Source organism: Trichomycterus rosablanca, chromosome 15, assembly GCF_030014385.1.
Source record: "Trichomycterus rosablanca isolate fTriRos1 chromosome 15, fTriRos1.hap1, whole genome shotgun sequence".
Classification (NCBI taxonomy): Eukaryota; Metazoa; Chordata; class Actinopteri; order Siluriformes; family Trichomycteridae; genus Trichomycterus; species Trichomycterus rosablanca.
Window position 1 is genome coordinate 32,912,041 of NC_086002.1, and position 26,096 is coordinate 32,938,136.

Consider the following 26,096-nt stretch of genomic DNA (forward strand, 5'->3'; position numbering starts at 1 on the left):
ACCTTGAACAGCTTGGTGTGGTAAGAAAAACATGCCGATCCATTACAGGGCTTGGGACTACCCCCTTAGATGTTACATCTTTGTAGACCCCTGACCACAAAATTGATATTTAAGTGCTGGTAATAAAAAAAAAAAGTTCAGTCTGGAAAGGGTCTAAAAGTCGATGGGACGGCAGACAGCAACACGAACCGAAGGCGTCTAGACGAACCAAACATTACTGAGGTAAAGTGGGGGTGAATGAAGGGAGGGGGTTACACAGAGCTTAGCGTAGCTCTCCGTACGTGGTCGGGATGCCGAATCTACAAGGACGTCGCAACACAACCCGGACGAAACGATTGGTACCTTATAAAAGATCCAGAGGTGATCCAGAGGTTTAAGAGACGGAAATTCCTCTCAGGGTGTGGTCACGAGAGAAAACCCAAGAGGCTGAACAGATTGTTTGAAACTTCCAAACACATCCAAGTGGATCTGGTCAAGTCACAATATCTGTCCGAGTCCGAATGACCCAGTAGGACCAGAGTAGGACCCCAGTAAGACTCTTTCTACAAGCAAGACAAAGAAAAGTCCAGACTAGAATGGACGGCCAAAATGAGATGCAAATGAGTGACGAACTAAAATCCCTGTAGAAGAGAGAACCAAACCCGCGAACGGTTTCTTACCGTGTTTACTCCGGACTATTTTCCGAGAGCTTGACTGCCTGATGAGAAGCCGAGAGCTTCGTCGGCTGTGAGAGCGAGTGTGGTTCAACCTGTTGTGATATCTATTCTTGCAAATCGAACGCGGTAGTTCCACCTGCCGTCGCTCCTGGACCGGACACGACTGCCAAAGCGCAGAGGCAAATTCCATGCAAATGAATGACAAATGATAGTCCCTCGGGGAGGATGAATGTTGGACAAATAACCCTGATTTGAAGCTTTTCAGTGTCACTGTCATGCGGGGCTAAGGACGAGACACGGGGGCGGACACACACGCAGAGATGAAACCGAAACTAAGATTTATTAATAACAAAAGACAAGACTAGACAAAGAGAACACAAAGCAAACATGGCAAACAAGGCTAACATGGCAAACTAGGCTAACATGGCAAACAAGGCTAACATGACAAACTAGGCTAACAAGAACTAGCTAACAAGAGTAACAAAGACTAACAAGAGTAACAAGTCAAAAACTGAACAAACCAGGCCTGAATCCCTTAACAGAGGAAAATAGCGTCCAATGTCAGTTCTCCAGCTCACCTCTTATATAGAGGGCAGCTGGAGCTAATTAGTCAAAAATGAACCAAGGGTGTGGCAGGATGGCAGGAGACAGTGTGTGCTCACGAAGAGGGGGCGTGGCAGACATGGAGCCTCAATGTCACATTGACGTAATTCGACTAGAGGAAAATAAATCTTTTAAAAAAGAACTCTGTGCCTACTGTGGAACATGTTGGAGGCTCCGTAGTGTTTTGGGGCTGCTTTTGTGCAATAGGAACTGGAAACGTGTATTATTATTTTATTTTTATTATTATTATTATTATTATTTTGTTTGTATTATTATTATTGTGTTATGGTTATGATTATTATTATGATTGTTATAACTTTTAATAATTATTGTATTAATACACTTTTTTTGTAAGTCAGTGGCTCCCTCCTGTGGTTACTTATAACATGATCATAATAATTTATACTAATTATTACTATTTATAAAATAATGATATTAATAATACTTATAATTATATAATCATAAAAAATAAAAAATTATACTAATAGCAATTATTTCATTATAAAAATACTATAATAAAAATTATAAAAATTATTATTATATTATCATTATCCAAAGCCATATTTGTTTTTCATTTATATATATATATATAATTTATCCAGGTTTCATATATATATATATATATATATATATATATATATATATATATATATATATTATTATTATTAATATTTTTATATTATTTTATATTATTATTTTATTATTAATATTATTATTTTATTCTTCTTATTATTATTAGATTATTAGATTATTATTAATTTTACATTATTATTTTATTATTAATATTATTATTTTATTATTAATATTATTATTTTAATATTATTCTTATTATTAATATATTATTATTTATATGTTTTTTATTTCTCCATGTTGTTTATTATTATTATATTATTATTATTATTATAAATATTATTTATATATATTTTATTTCTCCATGTTGTTTTATTATTATATTATTTGTGTCTCCCTCCTCCTGTTTGTTTTCCCTCTGAATTGGTCTCTGATTGGCCACGTCATCGCCCCTCTCGCCCCCGTGTGATGTTGCGTGAGAGCTTTGTTCTCTCTCTGTGTTCAACTTCTGCACCATCTCAAGATTAACATCATCATCATCATCACCATCATCATCATCATCACCTGTTTCACCCCCTCAGTCGGTCTGAACGTCACTCAGCTGCTGGAACCGTTGTCAGTGAAACTCATGAAACTCCAGCCCTCAGGTTAAAACACTGAACTAGTAATCAGAAGGTCATCGGTTCAAGCCCCCACATTGCTAAGTTGCCACTGTTGGACCCCTGAGCAGAGCCCTTAACCCTGGATCGCTGGAATTGTGTTCAGTCCTCATAGGGGCCCAACAGTGGCAACTCGGTGGTGGTGGTGGTGGGGCTTGGACCCAGCTTGGACCAGTCCAGTACCTTAACCGCTGAGCTACCACCGCCCTGTTACAAACCCAGTAACAAAGCGTTCTTCGGCTCTGGAAACCATTAACGACGCCAAACTCTTTGATCTTTCTTTTACGTTCTTTTTATTATATAAACATCAGAAGATCAAAGGAAGTGAATTAATGAGGTTCTGGATTTTAACACCATAATAAAACTTGTGGTCATTTTACTAATTAATTAAATAAATAAATAAATAAACAGTGGATCGATGGGTACCGCTTTTCTCCTCACAGCCAGAAGGTCCTGGGTTCGATTCCAAAATGAAGCGGTAAGAGTCCATTCTGTGTGAAATTTGCATGTTCTCCTCCAGGTTTACTCCTACAGTCCAAAGACGTGCAGTCAGGATGATTGGGGTTGGTAAAATCACCACAGGGTAGGGTATAGGGTAGTGTCCGGGGTTTTTATGGACCCACCACAACTCAGACAATTGAGACGGCTGAAGTTCTGCCATGGATTGGCGCCCTGTCCGGGGTGACCACCCCGACCCTGACCAGGATGTTAGGTGCTGGAATCCACAACGTCCATGCCCCTTGTACATGGCATTATAAGGGTTCCAGCTAGCACCATGAAGGGTTCTTCGGTTCCAGGATCCACGCGGTCACTGCACGCGGCATCCCCGCGCACCTCCACTCCTCCGCCCGCCGCGCGCCGCCAGCGCGAGCTTCAAGTCCGTGGTGAAGCTGGGTCTGCGCGCGAGCGGGTGCACCGCCCCGCACGCCGCGTCCCCGCTCCTCCGGTGGTACGAGCGGATGGACAGGCGGCGGTGGTGACCGGGTCCGGTCTCCTGCGGCATACCTCCGCGCTCCGCCAGCGCCGCGAACGCCTCGTCCAGGCTGCCACCGTCTCGCGCCGAGGTCTCGAACAGCGCGGTGAACTCCCGCGCGGCCTCGGCGCGAGACACGGCGCGCTGCTCCTCCGGCAGGTCGGCCTTGTTGGCGAACACCACCACGGGCACGCGGGGCCGCGGGTCCGAGCCCCGGAGCGCCGCCCTGGCCGCGGTGATCTCGGAGTGCAGGGTGCGCGCCTCATCGAACGAGCCGCGGTCGTCCACGCTAAACACCAGCAGGAAAACGTCACCTGTGGGGGGTAAAGAACACGGATTAGAAGAAGACATACGAAGATATACTTTATCTGTTATATACACATATACAGATGTACAGTACAATGAAGTTCTTTCTTCGCATATCCCAGCTTGTTTTGAAGTTAGGGTCAGAACGCAGGGTCAGCCATCGTACGGCGCCCCTGGAGCAGACAGGGTTAAGGGCCTTGCTTAGCAGAGGCTGGATTTGAACCGCCAATCTCCCAGTTGATAGCCCAAAGCTCTACCACTGTCCCTGATTAGCACGCGGCCGGGGGTCTAGTGCACGTGACAAAACACCAAAACACCCAACTTATTTATTCTGTTTTATTGTTTTTACCAAATCGGCAGTAAAATGCAGAATCACACACACATTTCTTTATTTCTTTCTTTATTCTTTCTTTATTCTTTATTTCTTTCTTTCTTTCTTTCTTTATTTTTTATTTATTTTTTCTTTCTTTATTTATTTATTTCTTCATTCCTTTCTTTATTCTTTCTTTATTCTTTCTTTCTTTCTTTCTTTTTTATTTTTTCTTTCTTTCTTTTTTCTTTCTTTTTTCTTTCTTTCTTTCTTCTTTTTTTTTCTTTCTTTCTTTTTTTCTTTCTTTATTTCTTAATTTTACTTATTAGTTTCTTTCTTTATTTATTTCTTTTTTATTTCCTTCTTTCTTACTTTATTTATTTCTTTCTTAATTTCTTTCTTTCTTTCTTTTTTCTTTCTTTCTTACTTTATTTATTTATTAGTTTTTCTTTCTTTCTTTTTTCCTCTTTATCTTTCTTTATTTTTTGTTGTTTCTTTTTTTACTTTATTTTTTGTTCTTTCTTTCTTTTACTTTATTTCTTACTTTATTTCTTACTTTATTTTTTGTTCTTTCTTTTTTTTTTACTTCATTTCTTACTTTATTTTTTGTTCTTTCTTTCTTTTACTTTATTTCTTACTTTATTTCTTTCTTTATTTTTTGTTCTTTCTTTTTTTTTAAACTTTATTTCTTACTTTATTTTTTGTTCTTTTTTTTTTACTTTATTTTTTGTTCTTTCTTTTTTTTTAACTTTATTTCTTACTTTATTTTTTGTTCTTTCTTTCTTTTACTTTATTTCTTACTTTATTTCTTACTTTATTTTTTGTTCTTTCTTTTTTGTACTTCATTTCTTTCTTTATTTTTTGTTCTTTCTTTTTTTTTAAACTTTATTTCTTACTTTATTTTTTGTTCTTTTTTTTTTACTTTATTTTTTGTTCTTTCTTTTTTTTTTACTTTATTTCTTACTTTATTTTTTGTTCTTTCTTTCTTTCTTTAGAGGTGTAATTCTACACAATACAAGATTTACTTGTACTAATAAAAACTGGTAATAAAAATGCAGTAAGAACTTTTCTATAAGTTTTATATCACGCACCGGTGAGGATGGAGAGTCTGCGCTTGGCGGGGAAGTCCCTCTCTCCGGAAGCGTCCAGTATATCCACCTGGTAGCTCTCCCCGCGGATGTGGTAGAGCTTCCGGTGGAAATCCTCTCTCGTGGGTTCGTACCGCTCCTCGAACCCGTGATTCAGAAAGCGGTGCAGAATTGCGCTCTTCCCCACGCGCGGGGCTCCCAGCACCACCACGCGCCGGCAGTTCTGCGGCTTTGCGCTCGCGCTCACCGAGTCCCGGTGCTTCATGATCTGCGCCGCCGCGAGCCTCTGCACCCCCATACCGGCTTTCGAGATGGTCGCGGTGACTCCGGATCCGAACCCGTTCAGGAACGCTCTGGAGGAACTCTGCATGATGTTCATCTGGGTCGGTTCTGCGCGTGCGGGGGACATTGTGCTCACTCACGCGCTCAGGTAGGAGATGCTCGAGCCGGCGCCCCGCGCGTGCTACTTATACTGGCTGCAGGCTGTATGCAGGGTCAGTGGGGCATAATTCTGCACTGGTGAAATAATCAGATACAGTTATGGGATTAAAATACACAAATTGTTGATGTGGCCACTTTCTGTTCCTGCATGAGTGGAGCTTTAAAAATGTTTCAGGAAATATTGGGACGTTTTGTTAAACGCAGTCAGTAAAAAGAAGATTTTTTGGATGTGTCCGAGTGCAGGTGCTTGACCGGTCTGCCTGCGGTCCAGATCTGTCTCCTATTATCTGAGGGCTCATATCAGATGAGCTTTGTAGCTATTGTAGTTTGTAATAGAAAACACTCCAAAAAAGTTGGGACCGGGCGTGTTCCATCAGCGTTCCTATTTTTACTACTTTGGGAACTGAGGACACCAGTCGTTGCAGTTTTGTTTGATACGAAACGTAACAGTCTGTACCCGCAGTCGACAGGAGACGGATCTGGACTGCAGGCGGGCCGGTCGAGCACCTGCACTCGGAGTCTCCGAGTCTTGCAAAATTACATGAACATTTTCAGCATTTAGCGGACGCTTTTATCCAAAGCGACTTACAGTACTGTGGCAGTATACAGTCTAAGCAGTTGAGGGTTAAGTGCCTTGCTCAAGGGCCCAGTAGTGGCAACCTGGCAGTCGTGGGGTTTGAACCGGCAACCTTCTGCTTACTAGCCCAGTACCTAAACCGCTAAGCTACACTTGGCACCTCTCACTGATAACAGTCTGGACGGTCCTGTTCGTCTTTGGTGCGGCGAACCGTACGTCCATCTGTTTCCACTGTCTTTGGGTCCATCTGAGATCAGCCCGAGCCCAGAGAACTCAGAGAAGTCTGCCCCGGATTCACTCAATCTTTTCACAATACTATGCACGGTGGACGGTGGACAACCTAAATTTTACATTTTACATTTTCAGCATTTAGCAGACGCTTTTATCCTTACACAATGAGCAATTGAGGGTTAAGGGCCTTGCTCAGGGACCCAACAGTGGCAACTTGGTGGTGGCGGGGCTTGAACCAGCAACCTTCTGTTTACTAGCCCAGTACCTTAACCACTGAGCTATCACTGGCTAAATGATTAGCGATCCCGAGTTGAGAAGTGAGAAGTGTTCTTTTTGAGTTCTCTGGGCTCGGGCTCATCTCAGATGGACCTCAGAAAGACACAGTGGAGACCCGTGAGTCTGGGCTGAATTCCCGGGAGGACGAAAAGGACCATCCAGACTGTTATCAGTGAAAGGTGCAAAAAAATTCAGCCCAGGCTCATGTGTTTCCGCTGTCGTTCGGTCCATCTGAGATCAGCCCGAGCCCAGAGAACTCAGAGAACTCTGCCCCGGATTCACTCGATCTTTTCACAGTACTATGCACGGTAGACGGTGGACGACCTGAATGATTAGCGATCTTGAGTTGAGAAGTGAGAAGTGAGAGAGAGTTCCCTGGGCTCGGGCTGATCTCAGATGGACCGAAAGACAGTGGAAACAGATGGACGTACGGTTCACTGCACCAAAGACGACGAACTGGACCATCCAGACTGTTATCAGTGAAAGGTGCAGACGCCGACATGTGGCATGGTATGGGGGGCAGAGGACGGACTTTTACTTGGCTTTACTGAGCTGGATCTTTACAAGGGCAGAATTGTGGATCAGTAGACCCTGCATACAGTCCTGTTCCTCACGCAGCACTGTACAGTATGATGAGCTGAGTGGAAGGTAGGTGTTGTGTGAGTACCAGCTGTAGAACATGATGTATTACCTGCTGGGTCTCATCATCTAGTGATGTGTGTGTGTGTGTGTGTGTGTGTGTGTGTGTGTGTGTATGTGTGTGTGTGTGTTTTAGCTAGTACATGTTTGTTTACTGGTTTGAACCATGGTTCCACATTTTCGACCACTTTAAACACACTTTGTCCACATATTTTTGGCCAAAATACCCTAATTTATGTTTGTTTATTATTTACATATTTTATTATATGTGTATATATATATTTTAGTCAAATCCCAAAAGCATGCAGCAGGTAGATTGGCTGTTCTAAACTACCCACGACGGTGGGGGTAAGTGCTAGTGTTTGATCCTCTCCAGATCGACTGTGGTTCCTGCCATTGCGTTTGCACAGTTTGGGCTCCAGACCCTCCGCGACCTTGATGCATGCGAATGAAGACAGCGTCAACGTCATTCTTCAAATTTGTTTCAAGCCTTATATGAGAAGATCTGGCAACCAGGTGCGAATCCTGCCGGAGGGTCTGTTGCCGATTGATTGTGTCTGCATAGTGTACGCTCCGGACCCACAGCGACCTGTATGCGTTCGAATGAACAAAGCGTGAACGTTTGTCTTCAGGGTTGTTAAAGCCTGATATTAGACGATCTGGCAACCAGGTGCGAATCTTGCCGGAGGGTCTGTTGCCGACCTCTCCTGATTGATCGGGTCTGCAAGGTTTAGGCTCCGGATTATCCGCGACCTTGATGCATTCGAATGAACACGGCGTGCTCCATGCTTTGATAAAGTCCGATATTGGAAGATCTGGCAACCAGCTCTTCTGGCGGGACGGTCGCCTCGGCGACTTATGATAAACGCTACCGTTGGGTCGTATTTCAATACGACAGCGGTTTAATGAGGTGCTTAGCTATTAACATTGAGTTATTAATAAAATATAATAATACAATTATATAAAATAAAACGTCCTTTATTGGCTCTGTACCCACCGCGACCTTGATGCATTCGAATAAAGAAAGCGTCAGTGTTGAACTTCATTTTTGGTACAAGTCTGATATTACAATATCTGGCAACCAGGTGCAAATCTAGCTTGAGGGTACGTTGCCACAGGAACGCTACCGTTGGCTCGTATTTCAATCGGCTCCTTATAGGCTGCACATGCGCACTATGTAGCGTTGTAGCGTTGTTGGAGAATGCACCCTTTCTAGTGCACTTGTTTTATATTAGGAGGAGATTTGGTACTCGGCTGTGTGTGAAAAGACTTCCAGACAACAAACTAGTTCCAGTTCACGCGTAATTCGTTTGTTATTTAATTTAAAGCTTTTATTAAACTTTATTTATTATTTTTATTTTAAAGTAGCTGTTTTTGGAATGTCGGGTTTGTGTAAATCAGCTGGAAAAGTGGCTAAAATAATACCACGAGCTCCAGAGAAACCTGCTGCACCCGGTAGGTCTTTATTATTTATATTTTTAATTATTAATTTATTATTAATATTATATTATTAAGCAATAAGTGCTAAAACAGGTTAATAATTGCTGTTATTTATTTAAATAATAATTCATTCATTCATTTATTTATTAAGTTCTCTAACGTTGAACAGAAATTGCAGTTTATTAGGAACACCCTTGGACCTCACTTTTGGCTGGAACACAACTCTTCCATTCATACAGTCTGGGGTCTAGAACCTTCATTTCATGTTTATATTAAAGATTCGGGATGAGGAAACGATGTGAAACCGAGGGACGAAACAGCCGATGGAACGGAGATCGGTGCGTGACTCTCCGTGCGCTATGCGGATCTCTATATCTCTATATCTCGGCGGTTTAGCTGCTCGACTGGTAATCAGAAGGTTGTTGGTTCATACCCCACCCAGAGGCAAGGCTCTCAAGCCTCCATCGCAAAATGTGAACGTGCAGTCACAGGTGAAAAGAAGCGGTCAGTACTGCAACAATAATAACAAAAAATATTTATTTTTATATTTTATTTTATTTTTATTTTATTATTATTTATATCTTATATTATTTATATTTATTTTTGTATCTTGTATATTTATTTATTGTTTTTTTTATTATTTATAACTATTAATATTATTACTTTTTATGGTTTTATTATTTATTTTATTATTATTATTATTAATATTTATTTTTGTTATTTATTTATTTGTAATCAGAAGGTTGTTGGTTCATACCCCACCACCGTCTACTAGTTGCCACTGTCGGGCCCGGAGGCAAGGCTTGAATTCACTCCTCAGTTGCAACATGTGAACGTACAGTCACCGGTGAAAAGAAGCGGTCAGTACTGCACGTGGAACTGGAAGAACCGGGCGAAATCAAGGGGTTCTCATCCCCGTAGTGTTCGCACAGAAGGGGGCAAAATCAAAGCAGGTTAGGAAACAGGTCTTGATTTAGATGCTGTCCCAACTTTTCCTGACCTGGGGTTGTACTTTATTTCTCCGTTTCCTCCCAATGTAGCCATAGCCAATTCCTCATCCTCTGCTTGGTCCCCGATTGCGACACGCGCTCCCTCCGACCCCTTCGCCCCGTTCGCCCGTACTTCGGTGGATTGGCTCATGGAGAGGTCGGTCTCACTCAGGGAGAGTCACGCGCCGATCTCCACGTCCCTCCGCTTCTGGACAGGCGCCTCGGGCTACTAACCAGGGTCCTTAGACAGCCTTGAAGACCCCACCCACTTTTTAGTCCAGTCTTTTCCCGTCCCAGCACCCAGTCGACCGGTAGCAGAGCCGAGGTTCCGGCTCGGAGAGTCCAGAACCCTTACCTTAACCCTAACCCCAGCGCTGGTGTGCCAATAAAATCCCTCTGTGCCACCTGGGCACTATTTACCCCCAAGTAAAGAACCTGCCAATGCAAACCGTTGGCCTACAAGTGTGTAGTTTGCTTCTCTTTCCTCTGGACTGTCCATCCGGAGTCCAGAGTCCACTCTGATCCAGAGTCTGTTATCTTGCCTTCGTACTCCCCTACTGGTAGGAATGATGTATGCCAGTCAGTGGGTTCAAACTCCCCAACGTGCCCCAAGAAGTCACTTTTTGAATGACACCCAATCTGGTCATATCCAGTTCCCCTTTGGAGAGCCGGAGACGGTCGCGCTGGGTCGGTAGCGCTGCTGAGATTCGGACTCGTGACGGGTAACACAGCTCATAAACAAGCAGCATGTTATGTCACTTCTTTCCCCCAATTTAGTCATATCCAGTTCCCCACTTGTATCTCTTGTACCCTGACCCTGACGGCCCTTCCACCAAGTATGTAGCAGCCAACCGCTTCTTTGTGCGGCGCCTCGATCGGCCACCCTCCCTCAGACACAGCCAATCCTATATGCACCCCATTTCAATCCCAATACACTCTAGTCGGGTCTGCCTATGATGTCACATCCACGACCACACCCATCAGTGAACGTAAATGAATGAGCCAACCTTCCCCTTCTGTTGAATCAGGGCTGTTGATTGGAGGATCGCTGGGAAGTGGGTCGCCACTGTTGGGCACAGTGTGTTCAGGGACCGCCTTCCAGACCCTCGGCTCTAGACCCGGAACGGATGAAACCCAAGGATTTAAAGTCCTGTTTTTGTGTTTCGCTCGACGATAATGACCTCAGATGCGATAACAGCTCGTCGAGGAGCATCTTGTACCCATAAAGGTGGGTTAGTCAGACACTAGATGTTGCAGGGACTTGTGGGATTTCGTACGGACGCTTGAAAACCAGCCGGTAATAAAGACGGTTTCATGTTCCAGACAGAGAAGATGCCGGAGAAGACGGTTGGCCTTGTGGGATGATCATACAAACACAATCTAAGTTTGTATTCATTCTGGTGTCCAGATCATTTATTTTGGGACCAGATTATATGATAATAAATATTGGGCTAATCCCGGGTTCCAGTCTTAAAGGTTCCACACAAGCATGATGGGCAACGTCTGAGGGTGGTACTCTCCGGACAATCAGAATAATAAATAAAAAGACGTCATCATGAGGCGCTATCGTGACCCACTGACACCGTTTTGTCTGATCTGGCCTGTAATGGGTGGCTGCGATCCCAACAGGCGCTGATTTCCACCCAGCGGTCGGTGTGTGTTTAAACGATGGAAACCCAGTAACCCAGTTATTCATCTGAACGAACCTGCTGCAGCTTCCCAGCTTTTAATTCTGTCCCTAATTTTTAATAGATCGTGTCTACACCAATTGACCAGAACGATGAAACACGCTGCCGAGACATTTATTCATATTATTTTTACCACCGCATTGTACTGGTCAGGGTCGCGGTGGGCTCTTACATATTTAACAAATTGCAAAGAATTTATATTATTGCTATTTTTTGTTATTTATTTATTTAATAGTATGTATTGTTTTTATTGTGAATTTGTTGTAATTTATAATAATAATAATTATTATTATTATATTTTAATAATATTTTTTTATAACATTTATTTATTTATTTAGTTATTATTAATAGTATAACTTTGATTGAGATTAATAATAATAATAATTATTATTATTATTAATAATAGTTTTATGCTTGTTATTACAGCAAAAATTATTATTGCTATTATTATTTATTTTTGTTATTTATTTATTTATTTATTTATTTATCTTTGTGTTATTCTTTTTGTGATTTATTATTGTGATTTTATTAAGATTTATAATAATAATAATTATTATTATTGTTGTTATGTTTGTTATTAGTAAAGCTAAAATTATTGCTAGAATTTATTTTTGTTATTATTTATTTATTTATTATTTTCCTTTGTGTGTTATTATTTTTATGATTTATTACTATTAATAGTATGTATTGATTTTATTGAGGTTTTAATAATAGTAATAATTTTTTTATTTTTTTATTTATTTGTGTTATTATTTTTTATTTATTACTACCAATAATACTGTGATTTATAGTAATAATAATAATAATTATTATTATTATTATTGTTGTCATTGTTATTGTTATGCTTGTTATTATTATAGGAAAGATTATTATTATTTCTATTATATACTTTTTGTTATTAATTAATAATTTATTTATGTGTTATTATTTTATTATTACTTTTAATAATATTATTTTTTGTGATTTTCTTGTGTTTTATTATTTGATATTATTATTATTATTTTATAATGATTATTTATTAATAATTTCATGATTTCTCTCCCATATAAAATGGAATCATGATAAGAAGCGTATATAAAATATATCAGGGTTTAATATTTCATGTTTCTCTCTCTCTGTTTTTTTCTCCTCGTCTCTGGGTCACCTTTTGTCCGAACCCTCGCTGGATGTTCCGCCTGTACCTCCGTAATCGACATCACTGAGGGGGGTGGGTTGTAAAGAAACGATAGAAATGAGGGAGTCGCTCTGAAACCCAGAACATACTGAAGCGTGAAGTCACGCCGACACGGTTCGGCTCTTATATAAGTCAGATGGTGTTTTAATGACTTCAGTCTGAGTGAATGAAAGATTAAAAGTATGAAAGTGGGTCGGTGCTGGGCGACTTCCTTTTATACGGTATAACCACAGTCGTGTTGAATTATGGCGCCGACTGAGAACCTTAACTGAGCTTTAACTCTTGGTGGTCAACTCTTGAGGTGGACAAACACACATCATCTTAGATGATTCATTCATATCATTACGATTATGATTGATTACAGCTGCAGACTTCTCTGTGCCCGTATTGACAGGTCTAGTCAGCTATAATATCAAGACCGTTGGTCTAGAAAACAGGTCTTTAACACTGTGGTCCTTCTCACGGGGCAGGAAGGAAGCAAGGATCTGAGGAGCTCACCGAGGAACTGAAGATGGGTCCTGTTCTGCAGAGAGAGGACGTCCAGGAATTGGACATCAGACCCGAACATCTAGAGAAGGTATAGAGAGAAGGGAAGGAAGCCGACAGCACTTGGCTGTCTAGGACTTAGGTTCTCAAGGTGGGGTGTGAGTGGTGGTTGCCATGGCAGGAACCCACAGGTCAGGGAGCCTAGTTATTGGGAGACGCACTTGTCAGTGCACTCTCGGTGCAGGTCCCAAGCCCAGGTACAATTAGAAGGGTTAGGGTTGCAAAGGGAGTGTGCCAAATGGGAATGGGATGTCCAGCAAGCTTATGGTCAGGGGTACAGTCTTTTAGAGACAGTGGGAACCATGTCAGCTTGGTTGACCTCCAGCTTTTCAAAACTTCATGGTCGTTATTGGATGCTTTGATGTCGTCCACACAGCTGCGAGCCCCTCAGCCCCCGAAGGATTCCCAGAAACCCAGACCAACGACCCGTGTGCTGGTCCGGAAGACACGCCCCTCTGACGAAGACCACCCTGGTAGAAGGGTCACCGTGGCGAGACCTCTCCCGCCGGACACTGCACCCGAGCCACTGGATTATACAGGTAGGAAGAGTGTGGCACCACCTCAAGGGTGTGTCCATTATCCTCTTAATGCTTCATATACTGACTGTTTTAAGGGCCAGGAGGGCCACGCTTCGACAGCCAGGGCATGGTCCTACCGCACAGCATTCTGGGAAGCATGGAGGACTTCCGAATAGAGATGGAAGCCCGAGGAGAGACGGAGGTACGACGTCTTACATTCACTCCAGACTCCGATTAACCCGACTTGATCATTTTCACCCCGTGATTGTTCCTCTCAGCTTGTTAGGAGAATCCCCGACGGGGCAGAGCAGCGCCCCCCGGAGGTCGAAGGAAGGACCAGGTCTCCCCACAGTCATGAGCAGGAGTCGCAGGGCCACGCCCTTCTGAACTGGTCCTGTCACATGGCGGAGAGACGAAGGCAGCAGGACTTTATCGCCAGTGAGTCTTAAGATGTGGCACTTGGGGGGGGGTTATGGTCACGAGTTCGAATCTCAGCTCTGCTATCAGCTGGCCGGGCGCCTACCTGGCACACGATTGGCCGAGTGTCTGTAAGGGGAGGGACAATGACTAAAACTGGGTTCCTCATTGCTGATACAAGTGCAGTTGTTCACGGATGAGCTCGATCGGGGGTCGGGGTGGCGGCAACGACTAGAGACAACTTCCAACTGAAACTGACCGTACGGTTGAGGAACACATAGGCTAAAGGTTTAGCTCCAGAGATGAGTAGTGAGTCGGCGTATTACCAGCCTACGCTAAATGCCAACGCTAATGCTAATGCTAAAGGTTATCCCTTCACTGAGAGCCTAGGAGAGAGCACTCAGGCTTCTCACACCGTCTGAGCGTCCACATAACACACTCGGCACAACGATGCATCCGGAGCCAAGCTAGCCGCCAGTCGCGCCTACTGAGAGTTGAAGGTGTGGTGTTAAGTGAGGTGACGTCTTCACACCAGACGTCGGGAATCATCTCTGCTTTGGTTACCGTCCTCTCACCCACTTGGACTTGTCAGATTTGACAATAAAACGTTGGTGTGTAGCTATGTCTGGGCTGGGCGTGTTCGGCCGCCTGTAGTTTTGGGTATTTTAATCATTAGAAGGTTAGAAGATCCACAGAAGATCCACAGAAGATCCACAGAAGCGCCAATTACGCCAACAAACCACCTCTGAGATCTTGAGTCGATTTTAGACGTGGTCCCATCTTTACCCAAGGTGTTCAAATCCAAAAAGACACTTCCACCCAGGACTATTGGCGCCCGGCTACGATGCTAGCTCACCACCACTGACACCCAAGTTCGAACAATTGGCTACGTCTTGGATGGATTGGCGCCGTGTCCAGTGTTTCCTGGTGGAACTCCCTCAACTGCAGCCCAGTAGGGAAGGCACTTGGCAAACCGAAGGTGCAGGAACTCCATGGACAGGGTGCCAATCGTGTCGTGTAGACCTGGCCGGCCGATAGCACCACTGAGATTCCTCCTTGGATTGGCGCCCTGTCTGGGTCGGGTTCCTGCCCTGCTTCTACCCACCGTCAGGAAAGGCTGTTAGAGTTGCGACGGCAGTTCTGACGACCCCTGACTTGAGCAATCAAGCAAGGCGACTCAAGAACATCTCAGAACTAAAGGTGTTCTGCAAGGATAGAAGGTTTGGGAGAGATCCCAAGGTTTGTTCTTCATCAAACATCTCCCCTTGCTTTTCCAGAGTTGCTGCAGAAGCCGGTGGAGGACCTGCTGATGAACCAGTCCAGCAGATTCCGAGAGACTCAGGAGCTGAGGGAGCTGATCGGCCGAGGACTTCCCGCTCTTCACCACGGACACGTGAGATTACCTTCCTACCTACCTCATCAAGCTAGAGTCAAAGGTTCAGAAGGTCCAAAGAACTTCCTTGGAGTTGTGAAAGTAGGGCAATCTCTGCTGGGCCAAATGTTTGGTTACATTTGGTCAGTCGGGGTCTAGGAGGGGATGACCTCCAAAGTCCAAACTATCACCAAGGTCTGATCTTCTCAGTCGGCTGCTTTGACATACTTTAATACTAAAGCCTCGTGAGATACCACCTCAGAAGAGCGGCTGTGCTCATAGCCAGGTGTCCAAATTCTTTTGAGCAACTTTCATACCTGTTTTTGGTGGTTCCTGGAGAACACCTTTGACCCTGACGAGCCAAACGAGTCTGTAATTATGTAGACAGGCGGTTTGAACGATGCTTGAGCTCTTCTCGGCCGCGTCGGCCTCTGATGGAGCGCGTTTGGGGCGAGGGGAACATCGTGTACCTTTTAACTTAAACCGGGTCACACCGTGTACCTTGTTTTGCTCTCTGCATGTGTGTGTGTGTGTGTGTGTGTGTTACAGGGCGCCCGGGTGGGCAGCGAGTTCTGGAGCGTACCGCAGCGCCTCGGGGACGAACTGAGCGGAATCACGGCCACCCTGATCCGGGCGCAGAGAGGCAACTGGCAACCCGTCGCTCGCATCACGCAGCCGCAGAGCACACGCCTGGAGTCAGGTACACCGGTTAGGAGTGCTCGGGCGTGGTCCCACGATCGGCTAGACCGCCAGCCCACCACCACCTTGGCAAGTCCAAAGACGGGGCTGCAACGGATTGGCACCCTGTCCAGGGTGTTGCGGTCTTGTGCCCAGTGTTTCCAACCCAGTATGGAAGGCACTTGGCAACCGACGTCAAGTAAAGGTGCCCTCTTACTTTAAGAGGTGCCACACCTACTTTAACCTTCACACTCCTCCCTTATGCACCTGTAAGTTAGCCACACCCACTTTAGTGCAGGAACTCCCTGGACTGGGTGCCAGTCTGTCGCAGGGCTCCCCCCCAACATAGCCAATCAACACAAACCAATACGCCAACTGTGAAGCATAGTGGAGGGTGTATCATGGGAGATAATTTGAGGCTGTGTATTGTGTGTGTGTGTGTGTGTGTGTGTGTGTGTGTGTGTGTGTGTGTAGGCAATTTCGAGGGTTCGACCAGCCGGGCGTGGAGTCGCAGTCAGTACCTGAATGATCTGCAGCATGAACTCCAGAGTGTGCTGACCGACCAGCCGTTCAGTACACCCGTAAGTTAGCCACGCCCACTTCACTGTCATCTAAAGGTACGGAAGCCACACCCACTTCAATGGATAGAGCTATAGAAGCCACGCCTCCTTCACCGGGACTGACAGGTGCACTTAGACTAACATGTTCGAGGCCACACCTACACTCTTGGTCTCTTGGACTCACAGGTACAGATCACACTCCTGCTTTATGCACCTGTAAGTTAGCCACACCCACTTTACTGTGACCTAAAGGTACAAAAGCCACACCTCCCTTACTGGATCGGACAGGTACAGAGGCCACGCCTTCTTCACCTAGACTGATTTGTACAGAGGCCACACCTACTTTACCTCTTACGCTCCTCCTTTATGCATCTGTAAGGTAGCCACACCCACTTTACTAACCTAAAAGTACAGAAGCCACGCCTCCCTCACTGGATCTGACAGGTACAGAAGCCACGCCTCTCTCACTGGGGCTGACAGGTACACCTAGACTAGTGTGTTTGAGGCCATACACACTCTCTTGGACTCACGGGTACAGATTACACTCCAGCTTTATGCACCTGTAAGTTGGCCACACCCACATTACTGTGACCTAAAGGTGCAGAAGCCACGCCTCCCTCACTGGGACTGACAGGTACACCTAGACTAGTGTGTTCGAGGCCACACCTACTCTTCACTTCAATGGTACAAATCCCACTCGTGCCTCATGCACCTGTTAGTTAGCCACACCCACTTTACTGTGACCTAAAGGCACAGAAGCCACGCCTTTAATTACCTAGACTGATTTGTACAGAGGCCACACCTACTTTACCCCTCACACTCCTGCTTTATGCACCTGTAAGTTGGCCACACCCTCTTTAATTAATAAAGCTACGCCCCCTTCACTCGATCTGACAGGTTCAGATGCCACGCCTACTTTACTGTGACCTAAAGGTACAGAAGCCACGCCCCTTCACTGGGAAGGGCAGGTACACTTAGACTAACATGTTCGATGCCACACCCACTTTCTCGCACTCTGATTTGAGTCCTAAATATCTACACAGTAACAGACCGTATCATAATATTCAGGCACCAGCGCATCATGTTCCCCTGTTTTTTTTAACGTACACATACACACACACTTTCTCATAAATAACAATAACGTACCTGGTGCTTCGAGCGACGCCCCGCACACACAGCACGTACCCAGGGCGCTCGCCCTCTGGCATCGCCCGCGCCGATTAGCGCCAATTATCACGCCACCCACACGTACCAATCACGGTGTGGTAATTAGCCTGTCCCGCTCCCCGGCTCCTCCGGGGTTCTCTCTCACCGTCTCTCTCTCACACGGTCGCTCTGATTCTGCTCGCAGACGGGTCACTATGTGCCGAGTGTTTTGTAAACGCCAGAGCGACAGGATGAGGACGTACCGAAACCCTTTAATTTCCGAATAGTAGCGACGCGATGAGGCAAACGTGAGACCCCCCAGGGTGTACGCCAGGTCACTGATGTTCCCGTCCCGTCCCCGATGTTGTGGTGACAGACAGGGTATAGTGGGTACCGTTCAGGGACAAAAACAAGACTCGTGGGGACCGTTCGTTCCTCCTTCGATCCTTACCTCCAGTTGCTAGGGCTGTCGGCCAGCAGGGCGTCTACACAGACGTGATTGGCGATGGGAGTTCCGGTTCCAGCCTGTCTGTAGAACACTCTCCACAACCCTGCGATGAACTTGAAGGTAGATTGTGAGCCAGGTCCCACAATGATCCCATGATCCCAGATAGCCAATCATGTCTGTGTAGACGCCCTGCTGGTCGACAGCCCCGTTGAGATTCGAACCTGGACTGGACCTCAGAAGTGATGTGCTGACAATGTACGGTCCCCACAATGCATTGTTTCGTTCCTGAACGGTACCCGCTACACCATGGTTTCGGAACACGATATCCAGCAAGTTCCTGGCAAGGTGTCCACATATTTTTGGCCGAAAAGTGACATCAGTACAGCCCCATGCCACTTTGACAAGGCATTAGGTGAGAACCGAGAAGTACAGTGAGTTCTTTCTGAAAAGACCTCACACTGTGCGTCCGGTGTCCTTTGCTTTTTCTTTTTTACTTAGTTGTTCTGTCATTCCGCCGCCTCGTCTTGAGGTTCTCCGAATGTTTGACATGCCGCTATTTTTAAGAAATCCTCACCACGGACTGTTTGTGAGGAACGGCTCCGTTCTGTCGACCAAATGATTGGAACACGTCGCTTTTTAAAGTAGAAGTTTGAAAGTTTGTGCTGGGTTGTCGGGGAAATACAAACACGGCAGCTTAAATTGTTAATCAGGTGGCGTATTAATTCTAATGGGCCGTCAGGAGCTCGGCTTCCTTTGCATAGCCTCATAGCCCATGGGTCGACTCCTTTCCTGCCTCATTCCCTATTTGTTTGTTGCGGTTTATGGTCTGCTTAGAATGGTATGCCAGATTGGAGGTCGATCGTGGACCGATTGGTGACCTATTAACAGTGGACAGCTGCTTGTACATGGCAGTCACGAGAGATCCATCCTGAACAGAGTGGTGTGTGTTTTCGTTTTGGCAACACGAAAAGAACCAAACAGCTACTGTTAAGTCCAGTGAAGGATCCATGATGTTTTGGGGCTGCTTTATTTCCTTAAAGGTCATAGAGACCTTGTTAGGATAGACGGCATCATGGACCCCATGAAGTACCAGGAGATCTGTAATGTAAATCTGGTGTGTGTGTGGTTAAGGTACTGGACTAGTAATCAGTACGTCGCTGGTTCAAGCCCCACCACTGCCAGGTTGCTGCTGTTGGGCCCCTGAGCAAGGCCCTTAACTCTCAATCGCTCAGACTATGTGCTGCAACTCTAATGTAAGTCGCTTCGGATAAATGGGTCGACCGGTATGCCAGGATGGAGGTGGACCATGCGATGGCGTAGGAGTGCCTCGAGTACCCTGCTCTCTGTGCTCTTTTGTCAAATCTTTGTGTCGGAGCTCATTGGTGGATTGAGTAGCTGCAATCCAGCCCTCTCCCATTCCCTCTGTTTTCTGATCGTCTCCACTTGTTGATTCCTGGCTATCACGAGGTGTTTGGTCACCTCTGCTCGAGTAGCTGCTCTTCTATTTTCTGTGGCCCTTCAGCCACACTGCTGTACCCTCTCTACTTTAGCAAGTGGGCACCGTTCCATATACTGTTCATCGGCCCCTCAAACACCGCTTGTGCTACATTCGACACCTCTTCCATCTTCGGTGCCCCCCTTCCCGAAGTTCCTAAAAGCATCTGAACAAGTTTTGCCTTGAAGCAACTGTTTGGTGTATCTCTCTCTCCGTGTCTCAAGGATTTGGACGGGTTGGAGATCGTGGGTTCCAGTCGGCCCTTCACATCTCGGTCGGCGGAGTCTTTACCTTCTCTTCTGGAAGGAAAACAGGAAGAGGAGATGATGCAACCTGATGAAGAGTACGGCAAAGAGAACGAGTAGGTCTTGCTTACGTATTTGTAATTGTGTAAACTACGCTAGTCTGCTACATCTGGGATCCAGGGGTCGAATTCCAGGGTGTTCTAGGGTTGCTGTCTTGTGCCCAGTGTTTCCTTGGGATCCTTGGCAAGCCGAGGTCAAGTAAAGGTGCCCTCTTGGTTCCACCAGGAAAGGAACTCCCTGTTGCAGGGCTTCGACCACCACCCCCTCAGACATAGCCAGTCATGTCTGTAACCTTATCCCGGGCTACCGTACACAAACCAATACTCCAACTGTGAAGCATAGTGGAGGATGCATCATGGGAGATTTGATGCTGTGTATTGTGTGTAACACTGTCGGCAGTAGAATACGCTAGTCCACTACATCTGGGATCCAGGGTTCGAATTCCCAGACGGGTCATAGGCTGGTTGGCCATCCTACAGACACGATTGGCTGAAGTCTGGGAGTAGGGGTTGGTCAAGTGTCCAATTATTTATCAACCCCCCTTCCCTCCCAAAAAATAGAAGCAGCCGAAGGGAAAAAACAACTACGCCAACTCTTGCTCCTGTTGTGTCTTAAAGGGACCCGCTGGCACCGTTTGATGACGTGGTCCTGGACGTCGAGCTGCTGCCCGCTCTCAGGATTGGCGGCCAACTTGCCCTCTGGACCGGCGGAGCCGCCTCGTACCAGGTACGCCACTTAATACGAAAGGAACAAAATGCCACAGCCAAAAGCGGAACTGGTGGTAATCGAGGTGGCAATCAGATCCGAAGGGAGTAGCGCTAATGCTATAATTGTCGGTCATGGGTGCCAGGCTGGAGCACATGTTGGACCGGGTGCCACCCACACCTTAGAGTTGAAGCATCAGCATGTGTTCTTGACGTGGGTACCAAGAGAACTCCTCACAGATGCTTCCTCGAGTGACTCTGGTTCCCTCCTACCCTCCAAAAACATGCCAAAGGTGGATCGGCAGCTTAAAATCGCCCCCTACATTAGTATGACTGATTGGCCTCCTGTTCCGGTTCAAGCGTATGCCTTTCGCGCAGGGAGAGGTCGGCGTCTGCGCCAGGCTGACGTTCGAGGCAGCGGTCGGGACCCAGGTGAGCGCAGATCTTGAGCTGAAAAACGAGGGCAGCACCGCCATCTACTACAGCTGGCAGAGACTGGCACTGCCACACAGCTTTCCTGAAGCCAGAAGACCCACATGGTCACAACACTTCTATTTTAACAGTGCTACAGGTACACACACACAATCACGGGTGTCTCTTGTGCCCTGCACCGGGCCTTTCTCAGGCACAAGCGGGGCGTATCTTAGGGGGGTGGTGCTACCGGGTAACCGATAACACTTGTCTAAACGGGTGGGTGCCAATCTGCAGCCTGCACCACCCCCACGATGGCAGAGTAAAGCCACGTACAACCAATTCTTCATTGGTTCCAACAGTAGCTTGGGGGGTATAAGGTAAATAAGATGCCTTTACAATTGTGGCAACAGTTTGGGGAAGTCCCATTCCTCTTTCAGCATGATTATGCCCCGCCCCTGAGCACAAAGCAAGCTCTGTAAAGACATGGTTGGACTACACAGAACCCTGTTCTCAACCCGACTCAACGATTTTGGAATGTATTCAGCCTGAATGGGCACAAATTCCCACAGACACAAAGACTCTGAGGTCTTCCTATAAATGCACATGATCAGGTGTCCCAATACTTTTGTCCATATTGTGTACTTTCATTTCTTTGTGTCGAAGCGGCGATACTGCCGGGCGACACCGTGCGGATAGCGTTCACCTTCAAGAGCGGCTCGCCGGGAATCGCGAGGGAGACGTGGCTGCTCCATACGCACCCCGTACTGATGGGCGGCGCCCCGCTGCAGGTCACGCTGAGGGGCGTGGCTCTGGACCAGGACCAGACTACAGACCAGAGAGCCGCAATAGAGGTGTGTGGTACAGCGAAAGAAACAAACGGCTACTGTTAAGTGCAGTGAAGGATCCATGATGTTTTGGGGCTGCTTTATTTCCTTAGAGGACGTAGAAAGCTTGTTAGGATAGACGGCATCATGAACTCCATAAAGTATCAGGAGATTTGTAATGTAAATCTGATGTGTGTGTGTTGTAGGCGGAGCTAGAGCGACGGATGGCCGCGTCGGTGTGTAAGTCAGTAATGTGTGAACTGCTACGCGGGGTTCAAACACCAGAGAGGCCGAGCTCACCGATTCAGCTTGATACCACGGAGGAGGATGAATTTAACGCCAACAATCCTATCGTATGTAACAACACACACACACACACACACACATATAGCCATGTAGTACAGGTTCCCACAAGCACATTTCAACCCAACTGTAGGTCCCCACAGAGACACCTAACAACTGCAAATTACTAGTGTAGGTCCCCACAAAACACAATACGATCCAAGTGTAGGTCCCCACAAACACAATACAATCCAAGTGTAGGTCCCCACAAAACACAATACGATCCAAGTGTAGGTCCCCACAAAACACAATCCGATCCAAGTGTAGGTCCCCACAAAACACAATCCGATCCAAGTGTAGGTCCCCACAAAACACAATCCGATCCAAGTGTAGGTCCCCACAAAACACAGTACGATCCAAGTGTAGGTCCCCACAAAACACAATCCGATCCAAGTGTAGGTCCCCACAAAACACAGTACGATCCAAGTGTAGGTCCACACAAAACACAATCCGATCCAAGTGTAGGACCCCACAAAACACAGTACGATCCAAGTGTAGGTCCCCACAAAACACAATCCGATCCAAGTGTAGGTCCCCACAAAACACAATCCGATCCAAGTGTAGGTCCCCACAAAACACAATACGATCCAAGTGTAGGTCCCCACAAAACACAATACAATCCAAGTGTAAGTCCCCACAAAACACAATACAATCCAAGTGTAGGTCCCCACAGAGTTGCAGCCTCGTGCTTTTCACTTCTTATGTTGGCGTAAGATTTTTTATGAACTATGTGGTTAGGATTTTTTCTGTCCTGGTGCACTACAGTAGGTGGCGCTTTCACCGTTCCCACCAGAAGGGGGCACTAGAAATATGCTCTTTCCTACGAATTCATATTAGTTTGTGTGTTTGTGTGTATTTGTGTCTTGTCTATCAAGCTGCACTACCATAGTGAGCCAGTGGAGGCGCTAAAGAGATTGTGGGAGCAGGCTAAAGGGTCAGGATCTGAACAAACACCAGTAGTCCCAGAAGTTCCAGTCTGGGATCTCTCCATGAGCACTCTCCGCCAGGTATAACACACGTACAGATCGTTACTTTGTTGGGGACCACCTGTCATGGAGATGAGCAGGAGGGCGAGAGTTGCAGAATAATGCCCGTCTGCCGTGCCATTCATGGCCTAGCAGTGGGTACATTGAGATGGAGAGGTGTGAGTTTCGGTAACATACAGGACGATTGTTCTGCTTTACTCTGCTTCAAGGTCATACTGTCTCTACCATCAGAAGATGCGCTGGCAAAAGAGGAAGGTGCCAGTCTGTACCTGGAAGAGGCTCTGAGCCAGTACAACACACTGATCATGCAGCTCCTCCAACCACAGCCCAACCCTGTCCCACTCGGGGTGCACGCTATAGGGTAAGCCTAAAGCTAGAAGGATGTGATCTGGTCTCGGTCTGGTGGGTTTCAGGTCAAGGTCTGGCTCCTACTATTGAGTGGGTCACCAAGGGTTAGTCAGGGTTCTGGATCAGCAAGGGTAGGTTCTTGGTCAAGGTCTGGCTCCTAACAATTGTAGTGTGGGTCACCAGGGATGGGTTCTTGGTCAGGTTCTGTTATGTGGGTCTCCAGGGATGGGTTCTTGGTCAGGTTATGGCTCCTTACAACTGTTCTTTGGATCACTGGGTGGGTTCTTGGTCAGGTTCTGGCTCTTAATAACTGTTGTTTGGATCACCAGGAGTGGGTTCTTGGCAAGGGTCTAGCTTTTAATGTCTAATCTCTGGATAACCAAGGGTGGGTTCTCGGTTAGGCTCTGGCTCTTAGTAGCTGTTGTCTGGATCACCAGGAGTGGGTTCTTGGTCAGGGTCTAGCTCTTAACAGTCTATATCTGGATCACTAGAAGTGGGCTCTTGATGGGTTCTTGAGGTGTCCCTTAAATTAGCTCTGGTATGCAGACTGCAGTTATGGAGGGAGCTGTTGGACGGCCTAGCCGGCGAGGCTCTGCGGCTCAGACGCTCGATGGGACTGCCCGAGAATGACAGTTGGGCGGACACCCAGCACGAGCAGGACGGCTGTAAGTACGCAAGGTCTAGACGTCTATAAATCGAGCAGAATTTGACCAGCGCCTGACTCGAATAAACTGGTCATGCAGGGGAGCAGGAACAGAAGGAGGAGAAGATGGAGAGAAATGCAACACCACCAGTTAAAGATGACAAGAAAGCTGGGACTGTCAAGGAGAAAGTGGAGAAGAAAGCGGTCAAACCTGCAGCCAAACCGACAGGCAAGCAGGCAGCCAAGGAAAAACCGACGGAGGTAAGCAGGTGTAATGAGAAAAAGAGAACACCAGAGGGCAGCAGAGCACGGCATCACTGCAACACTGCACATCCCCCTCTCCCCGTTTCATAAACAGTGCAATAATGTGTGTGTAGGAACAGAGTGGCAGCAGGAAGAAGCTGAAGGATGAGAAGAAAGCAACAAAATTAGGGAAGGAGGCGAGCAGAGAGGCGTCCCCCGTCCCACCCAGTCCGGAGCCCGAGAGAACAGAGAGTCCTCAGCTGAAGCACGACGCAATTAACCCTCAGCTGAAGCAGGACACAGTTAACCCTCAGCTGCAGCTACAATACACACGATCGCTGCACAAACAGGTACATGGATGCACCACCTGCAGAGCTCTTCAAGGATATCTGGGTAATTGGTGTAATGGGGACTCCTCTTTTGGTAGGACTGGCAGGAACTGTTGGTGCCAGGCACAAGAGACAAGCCTCCTTTACTGAGGGTGACAGGTACAAAGGGTTACAAAGGCTGCCCTCTCCTTACTGGGACAGTCCGTTATGGGGACCGACAGTTCAGATGCCATGTTACCTTTACAGGGACTGAAGGGTACAGAGGTCACTCTATTTTTAACTGGTACTGACCAGTCAAGCCAATGGGACCCACAGGTACTAAAAGCAGGACCTTTAAAAGGACTGACGGTACTAAAAGCAGAACCTTTAAAGGAACTGACAGTCATTCAGTGGGACCCATAGGTACTAAAAGCAGAACCTTTAAAAGGACTGACGGTACTAAAAGCAGAACCTTTAAAGGGACTGACGGTACTAAAAGCAGAACTTTGAAAGGGACTGACTACTTAAAGCAGAACCTTTAAAGGGACTGACGGTACTAAAAGCAGAACCTTTAAAGGGACTGACGGTACTAAAAGCAGAACCTTTAAAGGGACTGACGGTACTAAAAGCAGAACCTTTAAAGGAACTGACAGTCATTCAGTGGGACCCATAGGTACTAAAAGCAGAACCTTTAAAAGGACTGACGGTACTAAAAGCAGAACCTTTAAAAGGACTGACGGTACTAAAAGCAGAACCTTTAAAGGGACTGACGGTACTAAAAGCAGAACTTTGAAAGGGACTGACTACTTAAAGCAGAACCTTTAAAGGGACTGACGGTACTAAAAGCAGAACCTTTAAAGGGACTGACGGTACTAAAAGCAGAACCTTTAAAGGGACTGACGGTACTAAAAGCAGAACCTTTAAAGGGACTGACGGTCATTTAATAGGACCCATAGGTACTAAAAACAGGACCCTTGTGTGTGTGTGTGTGTGTGTGTGTGTGTGTGTGTGTGTGTGTGTGTTGCAGGTCTACATGCTGATGGAGACGATGATCAATTCTTTATGTGACCTGTTCGACGAAGCTCAACAAATCCAAGAATTTAATCCTTAATGTTTCATGCTGAAAATCTAAAAATAAAAATAAAAAAACTCCGCTCACTGGATGTTCTGGTTTGTGGT

At 46.1% G+C, this 26,096-nt stretch overlaps 2 protein-coding genes across 3 annotated transcripts; one reads left to right on the forward strand and one right to left on the reverse strand.

Moving 5' to 3' along the window:
- Positions 1–2,801: 2,801 nt before the first annotated feature.
- On the reverse strand, positions 2,802–5,574 carry rasd2b (RASD family member 2b). Its single transcript, XM_063009589.1, has 2 exons — positions 5,169–5,574; positions 2,802–3,775 (listed from the first exon to the last, which is right to left on the reverse strand). The coding sequence occupies exons 1-2, from the start codon at positions 5,572–5,574 to the stop codon at positions 3,297–3,299; spliced, it is 885 nt and encodes a 294-aa protein (XP_062865659.1). The 3' UTR covers positions 2,802–3,296.
- Positions 5,575–8,617: 3,043 nt separating this feature from the next.
- On the forward strand, positions 8,618–26,080 carry mycbpap (mycbp associated protein). Of its 2 annotated transcripts, none has more exons than XM_063010726.1 (19): positions 8,618–8,784; positions 13,091–13,197; positions 13,543–13,705; positions 13,780–13,886; positions 13,963–14,122; positions 15,379–15,494; positions 16,023–16,173; positions 16,626–16,732; positions 20,025–20,161; positions 20,723–20,831; positions 21,188–21,380; positions 21,887–22,074; positions 22,254–22,400; positions 23,265–23,396; positions 23,585–23,736; positions 24,270–24,388; positions 24,467–24,627; positions 24,744–24,959; positions 25,945–26,080. In XM_063010726.1, the coding sequence occupies exons 1-19, from the start codon at positions 8,709–8,711 to the stop codon at positions 26,026–26,028; spliced, it is 2,625 nt and encodes an 874-aa protein (XP_062866796.1). In that variant the 5' UTR covers positions 8,618–8,708; the 3' UTR covers positions 26,029–26,080. The 2 variants fall into 2 exon arrangements, with proteins under 2 accessions (XP_062866796.1, XP_062866795.1); XM_063010725.1 differs by lacking the exon at positions 8,618–8,784 and adding an exon at positions 9,096–9,273.
- Positions 26,081–26,096: the final 16 nt, after the last annotated feature.

Excerpts from the sequence above, each read along its gene's own strand:
- rasd2b (XM_063009589.1), bottom strand. The coding sequence starts at position 5,574 with ATGTCCCCCGCACGCGCAGAACCGACCCAGATGAACATCATGCAGAGT. Across the intron at positions 3,776-5,168 it reads CAGACTCTCCATCCTCACCG|GTGACGTTTTCCTGCTGGTG; the intron begins GTGCGTGATATA and ends TACCCCCCACAG.
- mycbpap (XM_063010725.1), top strand. The coding sequence starts at position 9,129 with ATGCGGATCTCTATATCTCTATATCTCGGCGGTTTAGCTGCTCGACTG. Across the intron at positions 20,832-21,187 it reads GCGGAGCCGCCTCGTACCAG|GGAGAGGTCGGCGTCTGCGC; the intron begins GTACGCCACTTA and ends CCTTTCGCGCAG. Across the intron at positions 24,389-24,466 it reads CCAGCACGAGCAGGACGGCT|GGGAGCAGGAACAGAAGGAG; the intron begins GTAAGTACGCAA and ends CTGGTCATGCAG.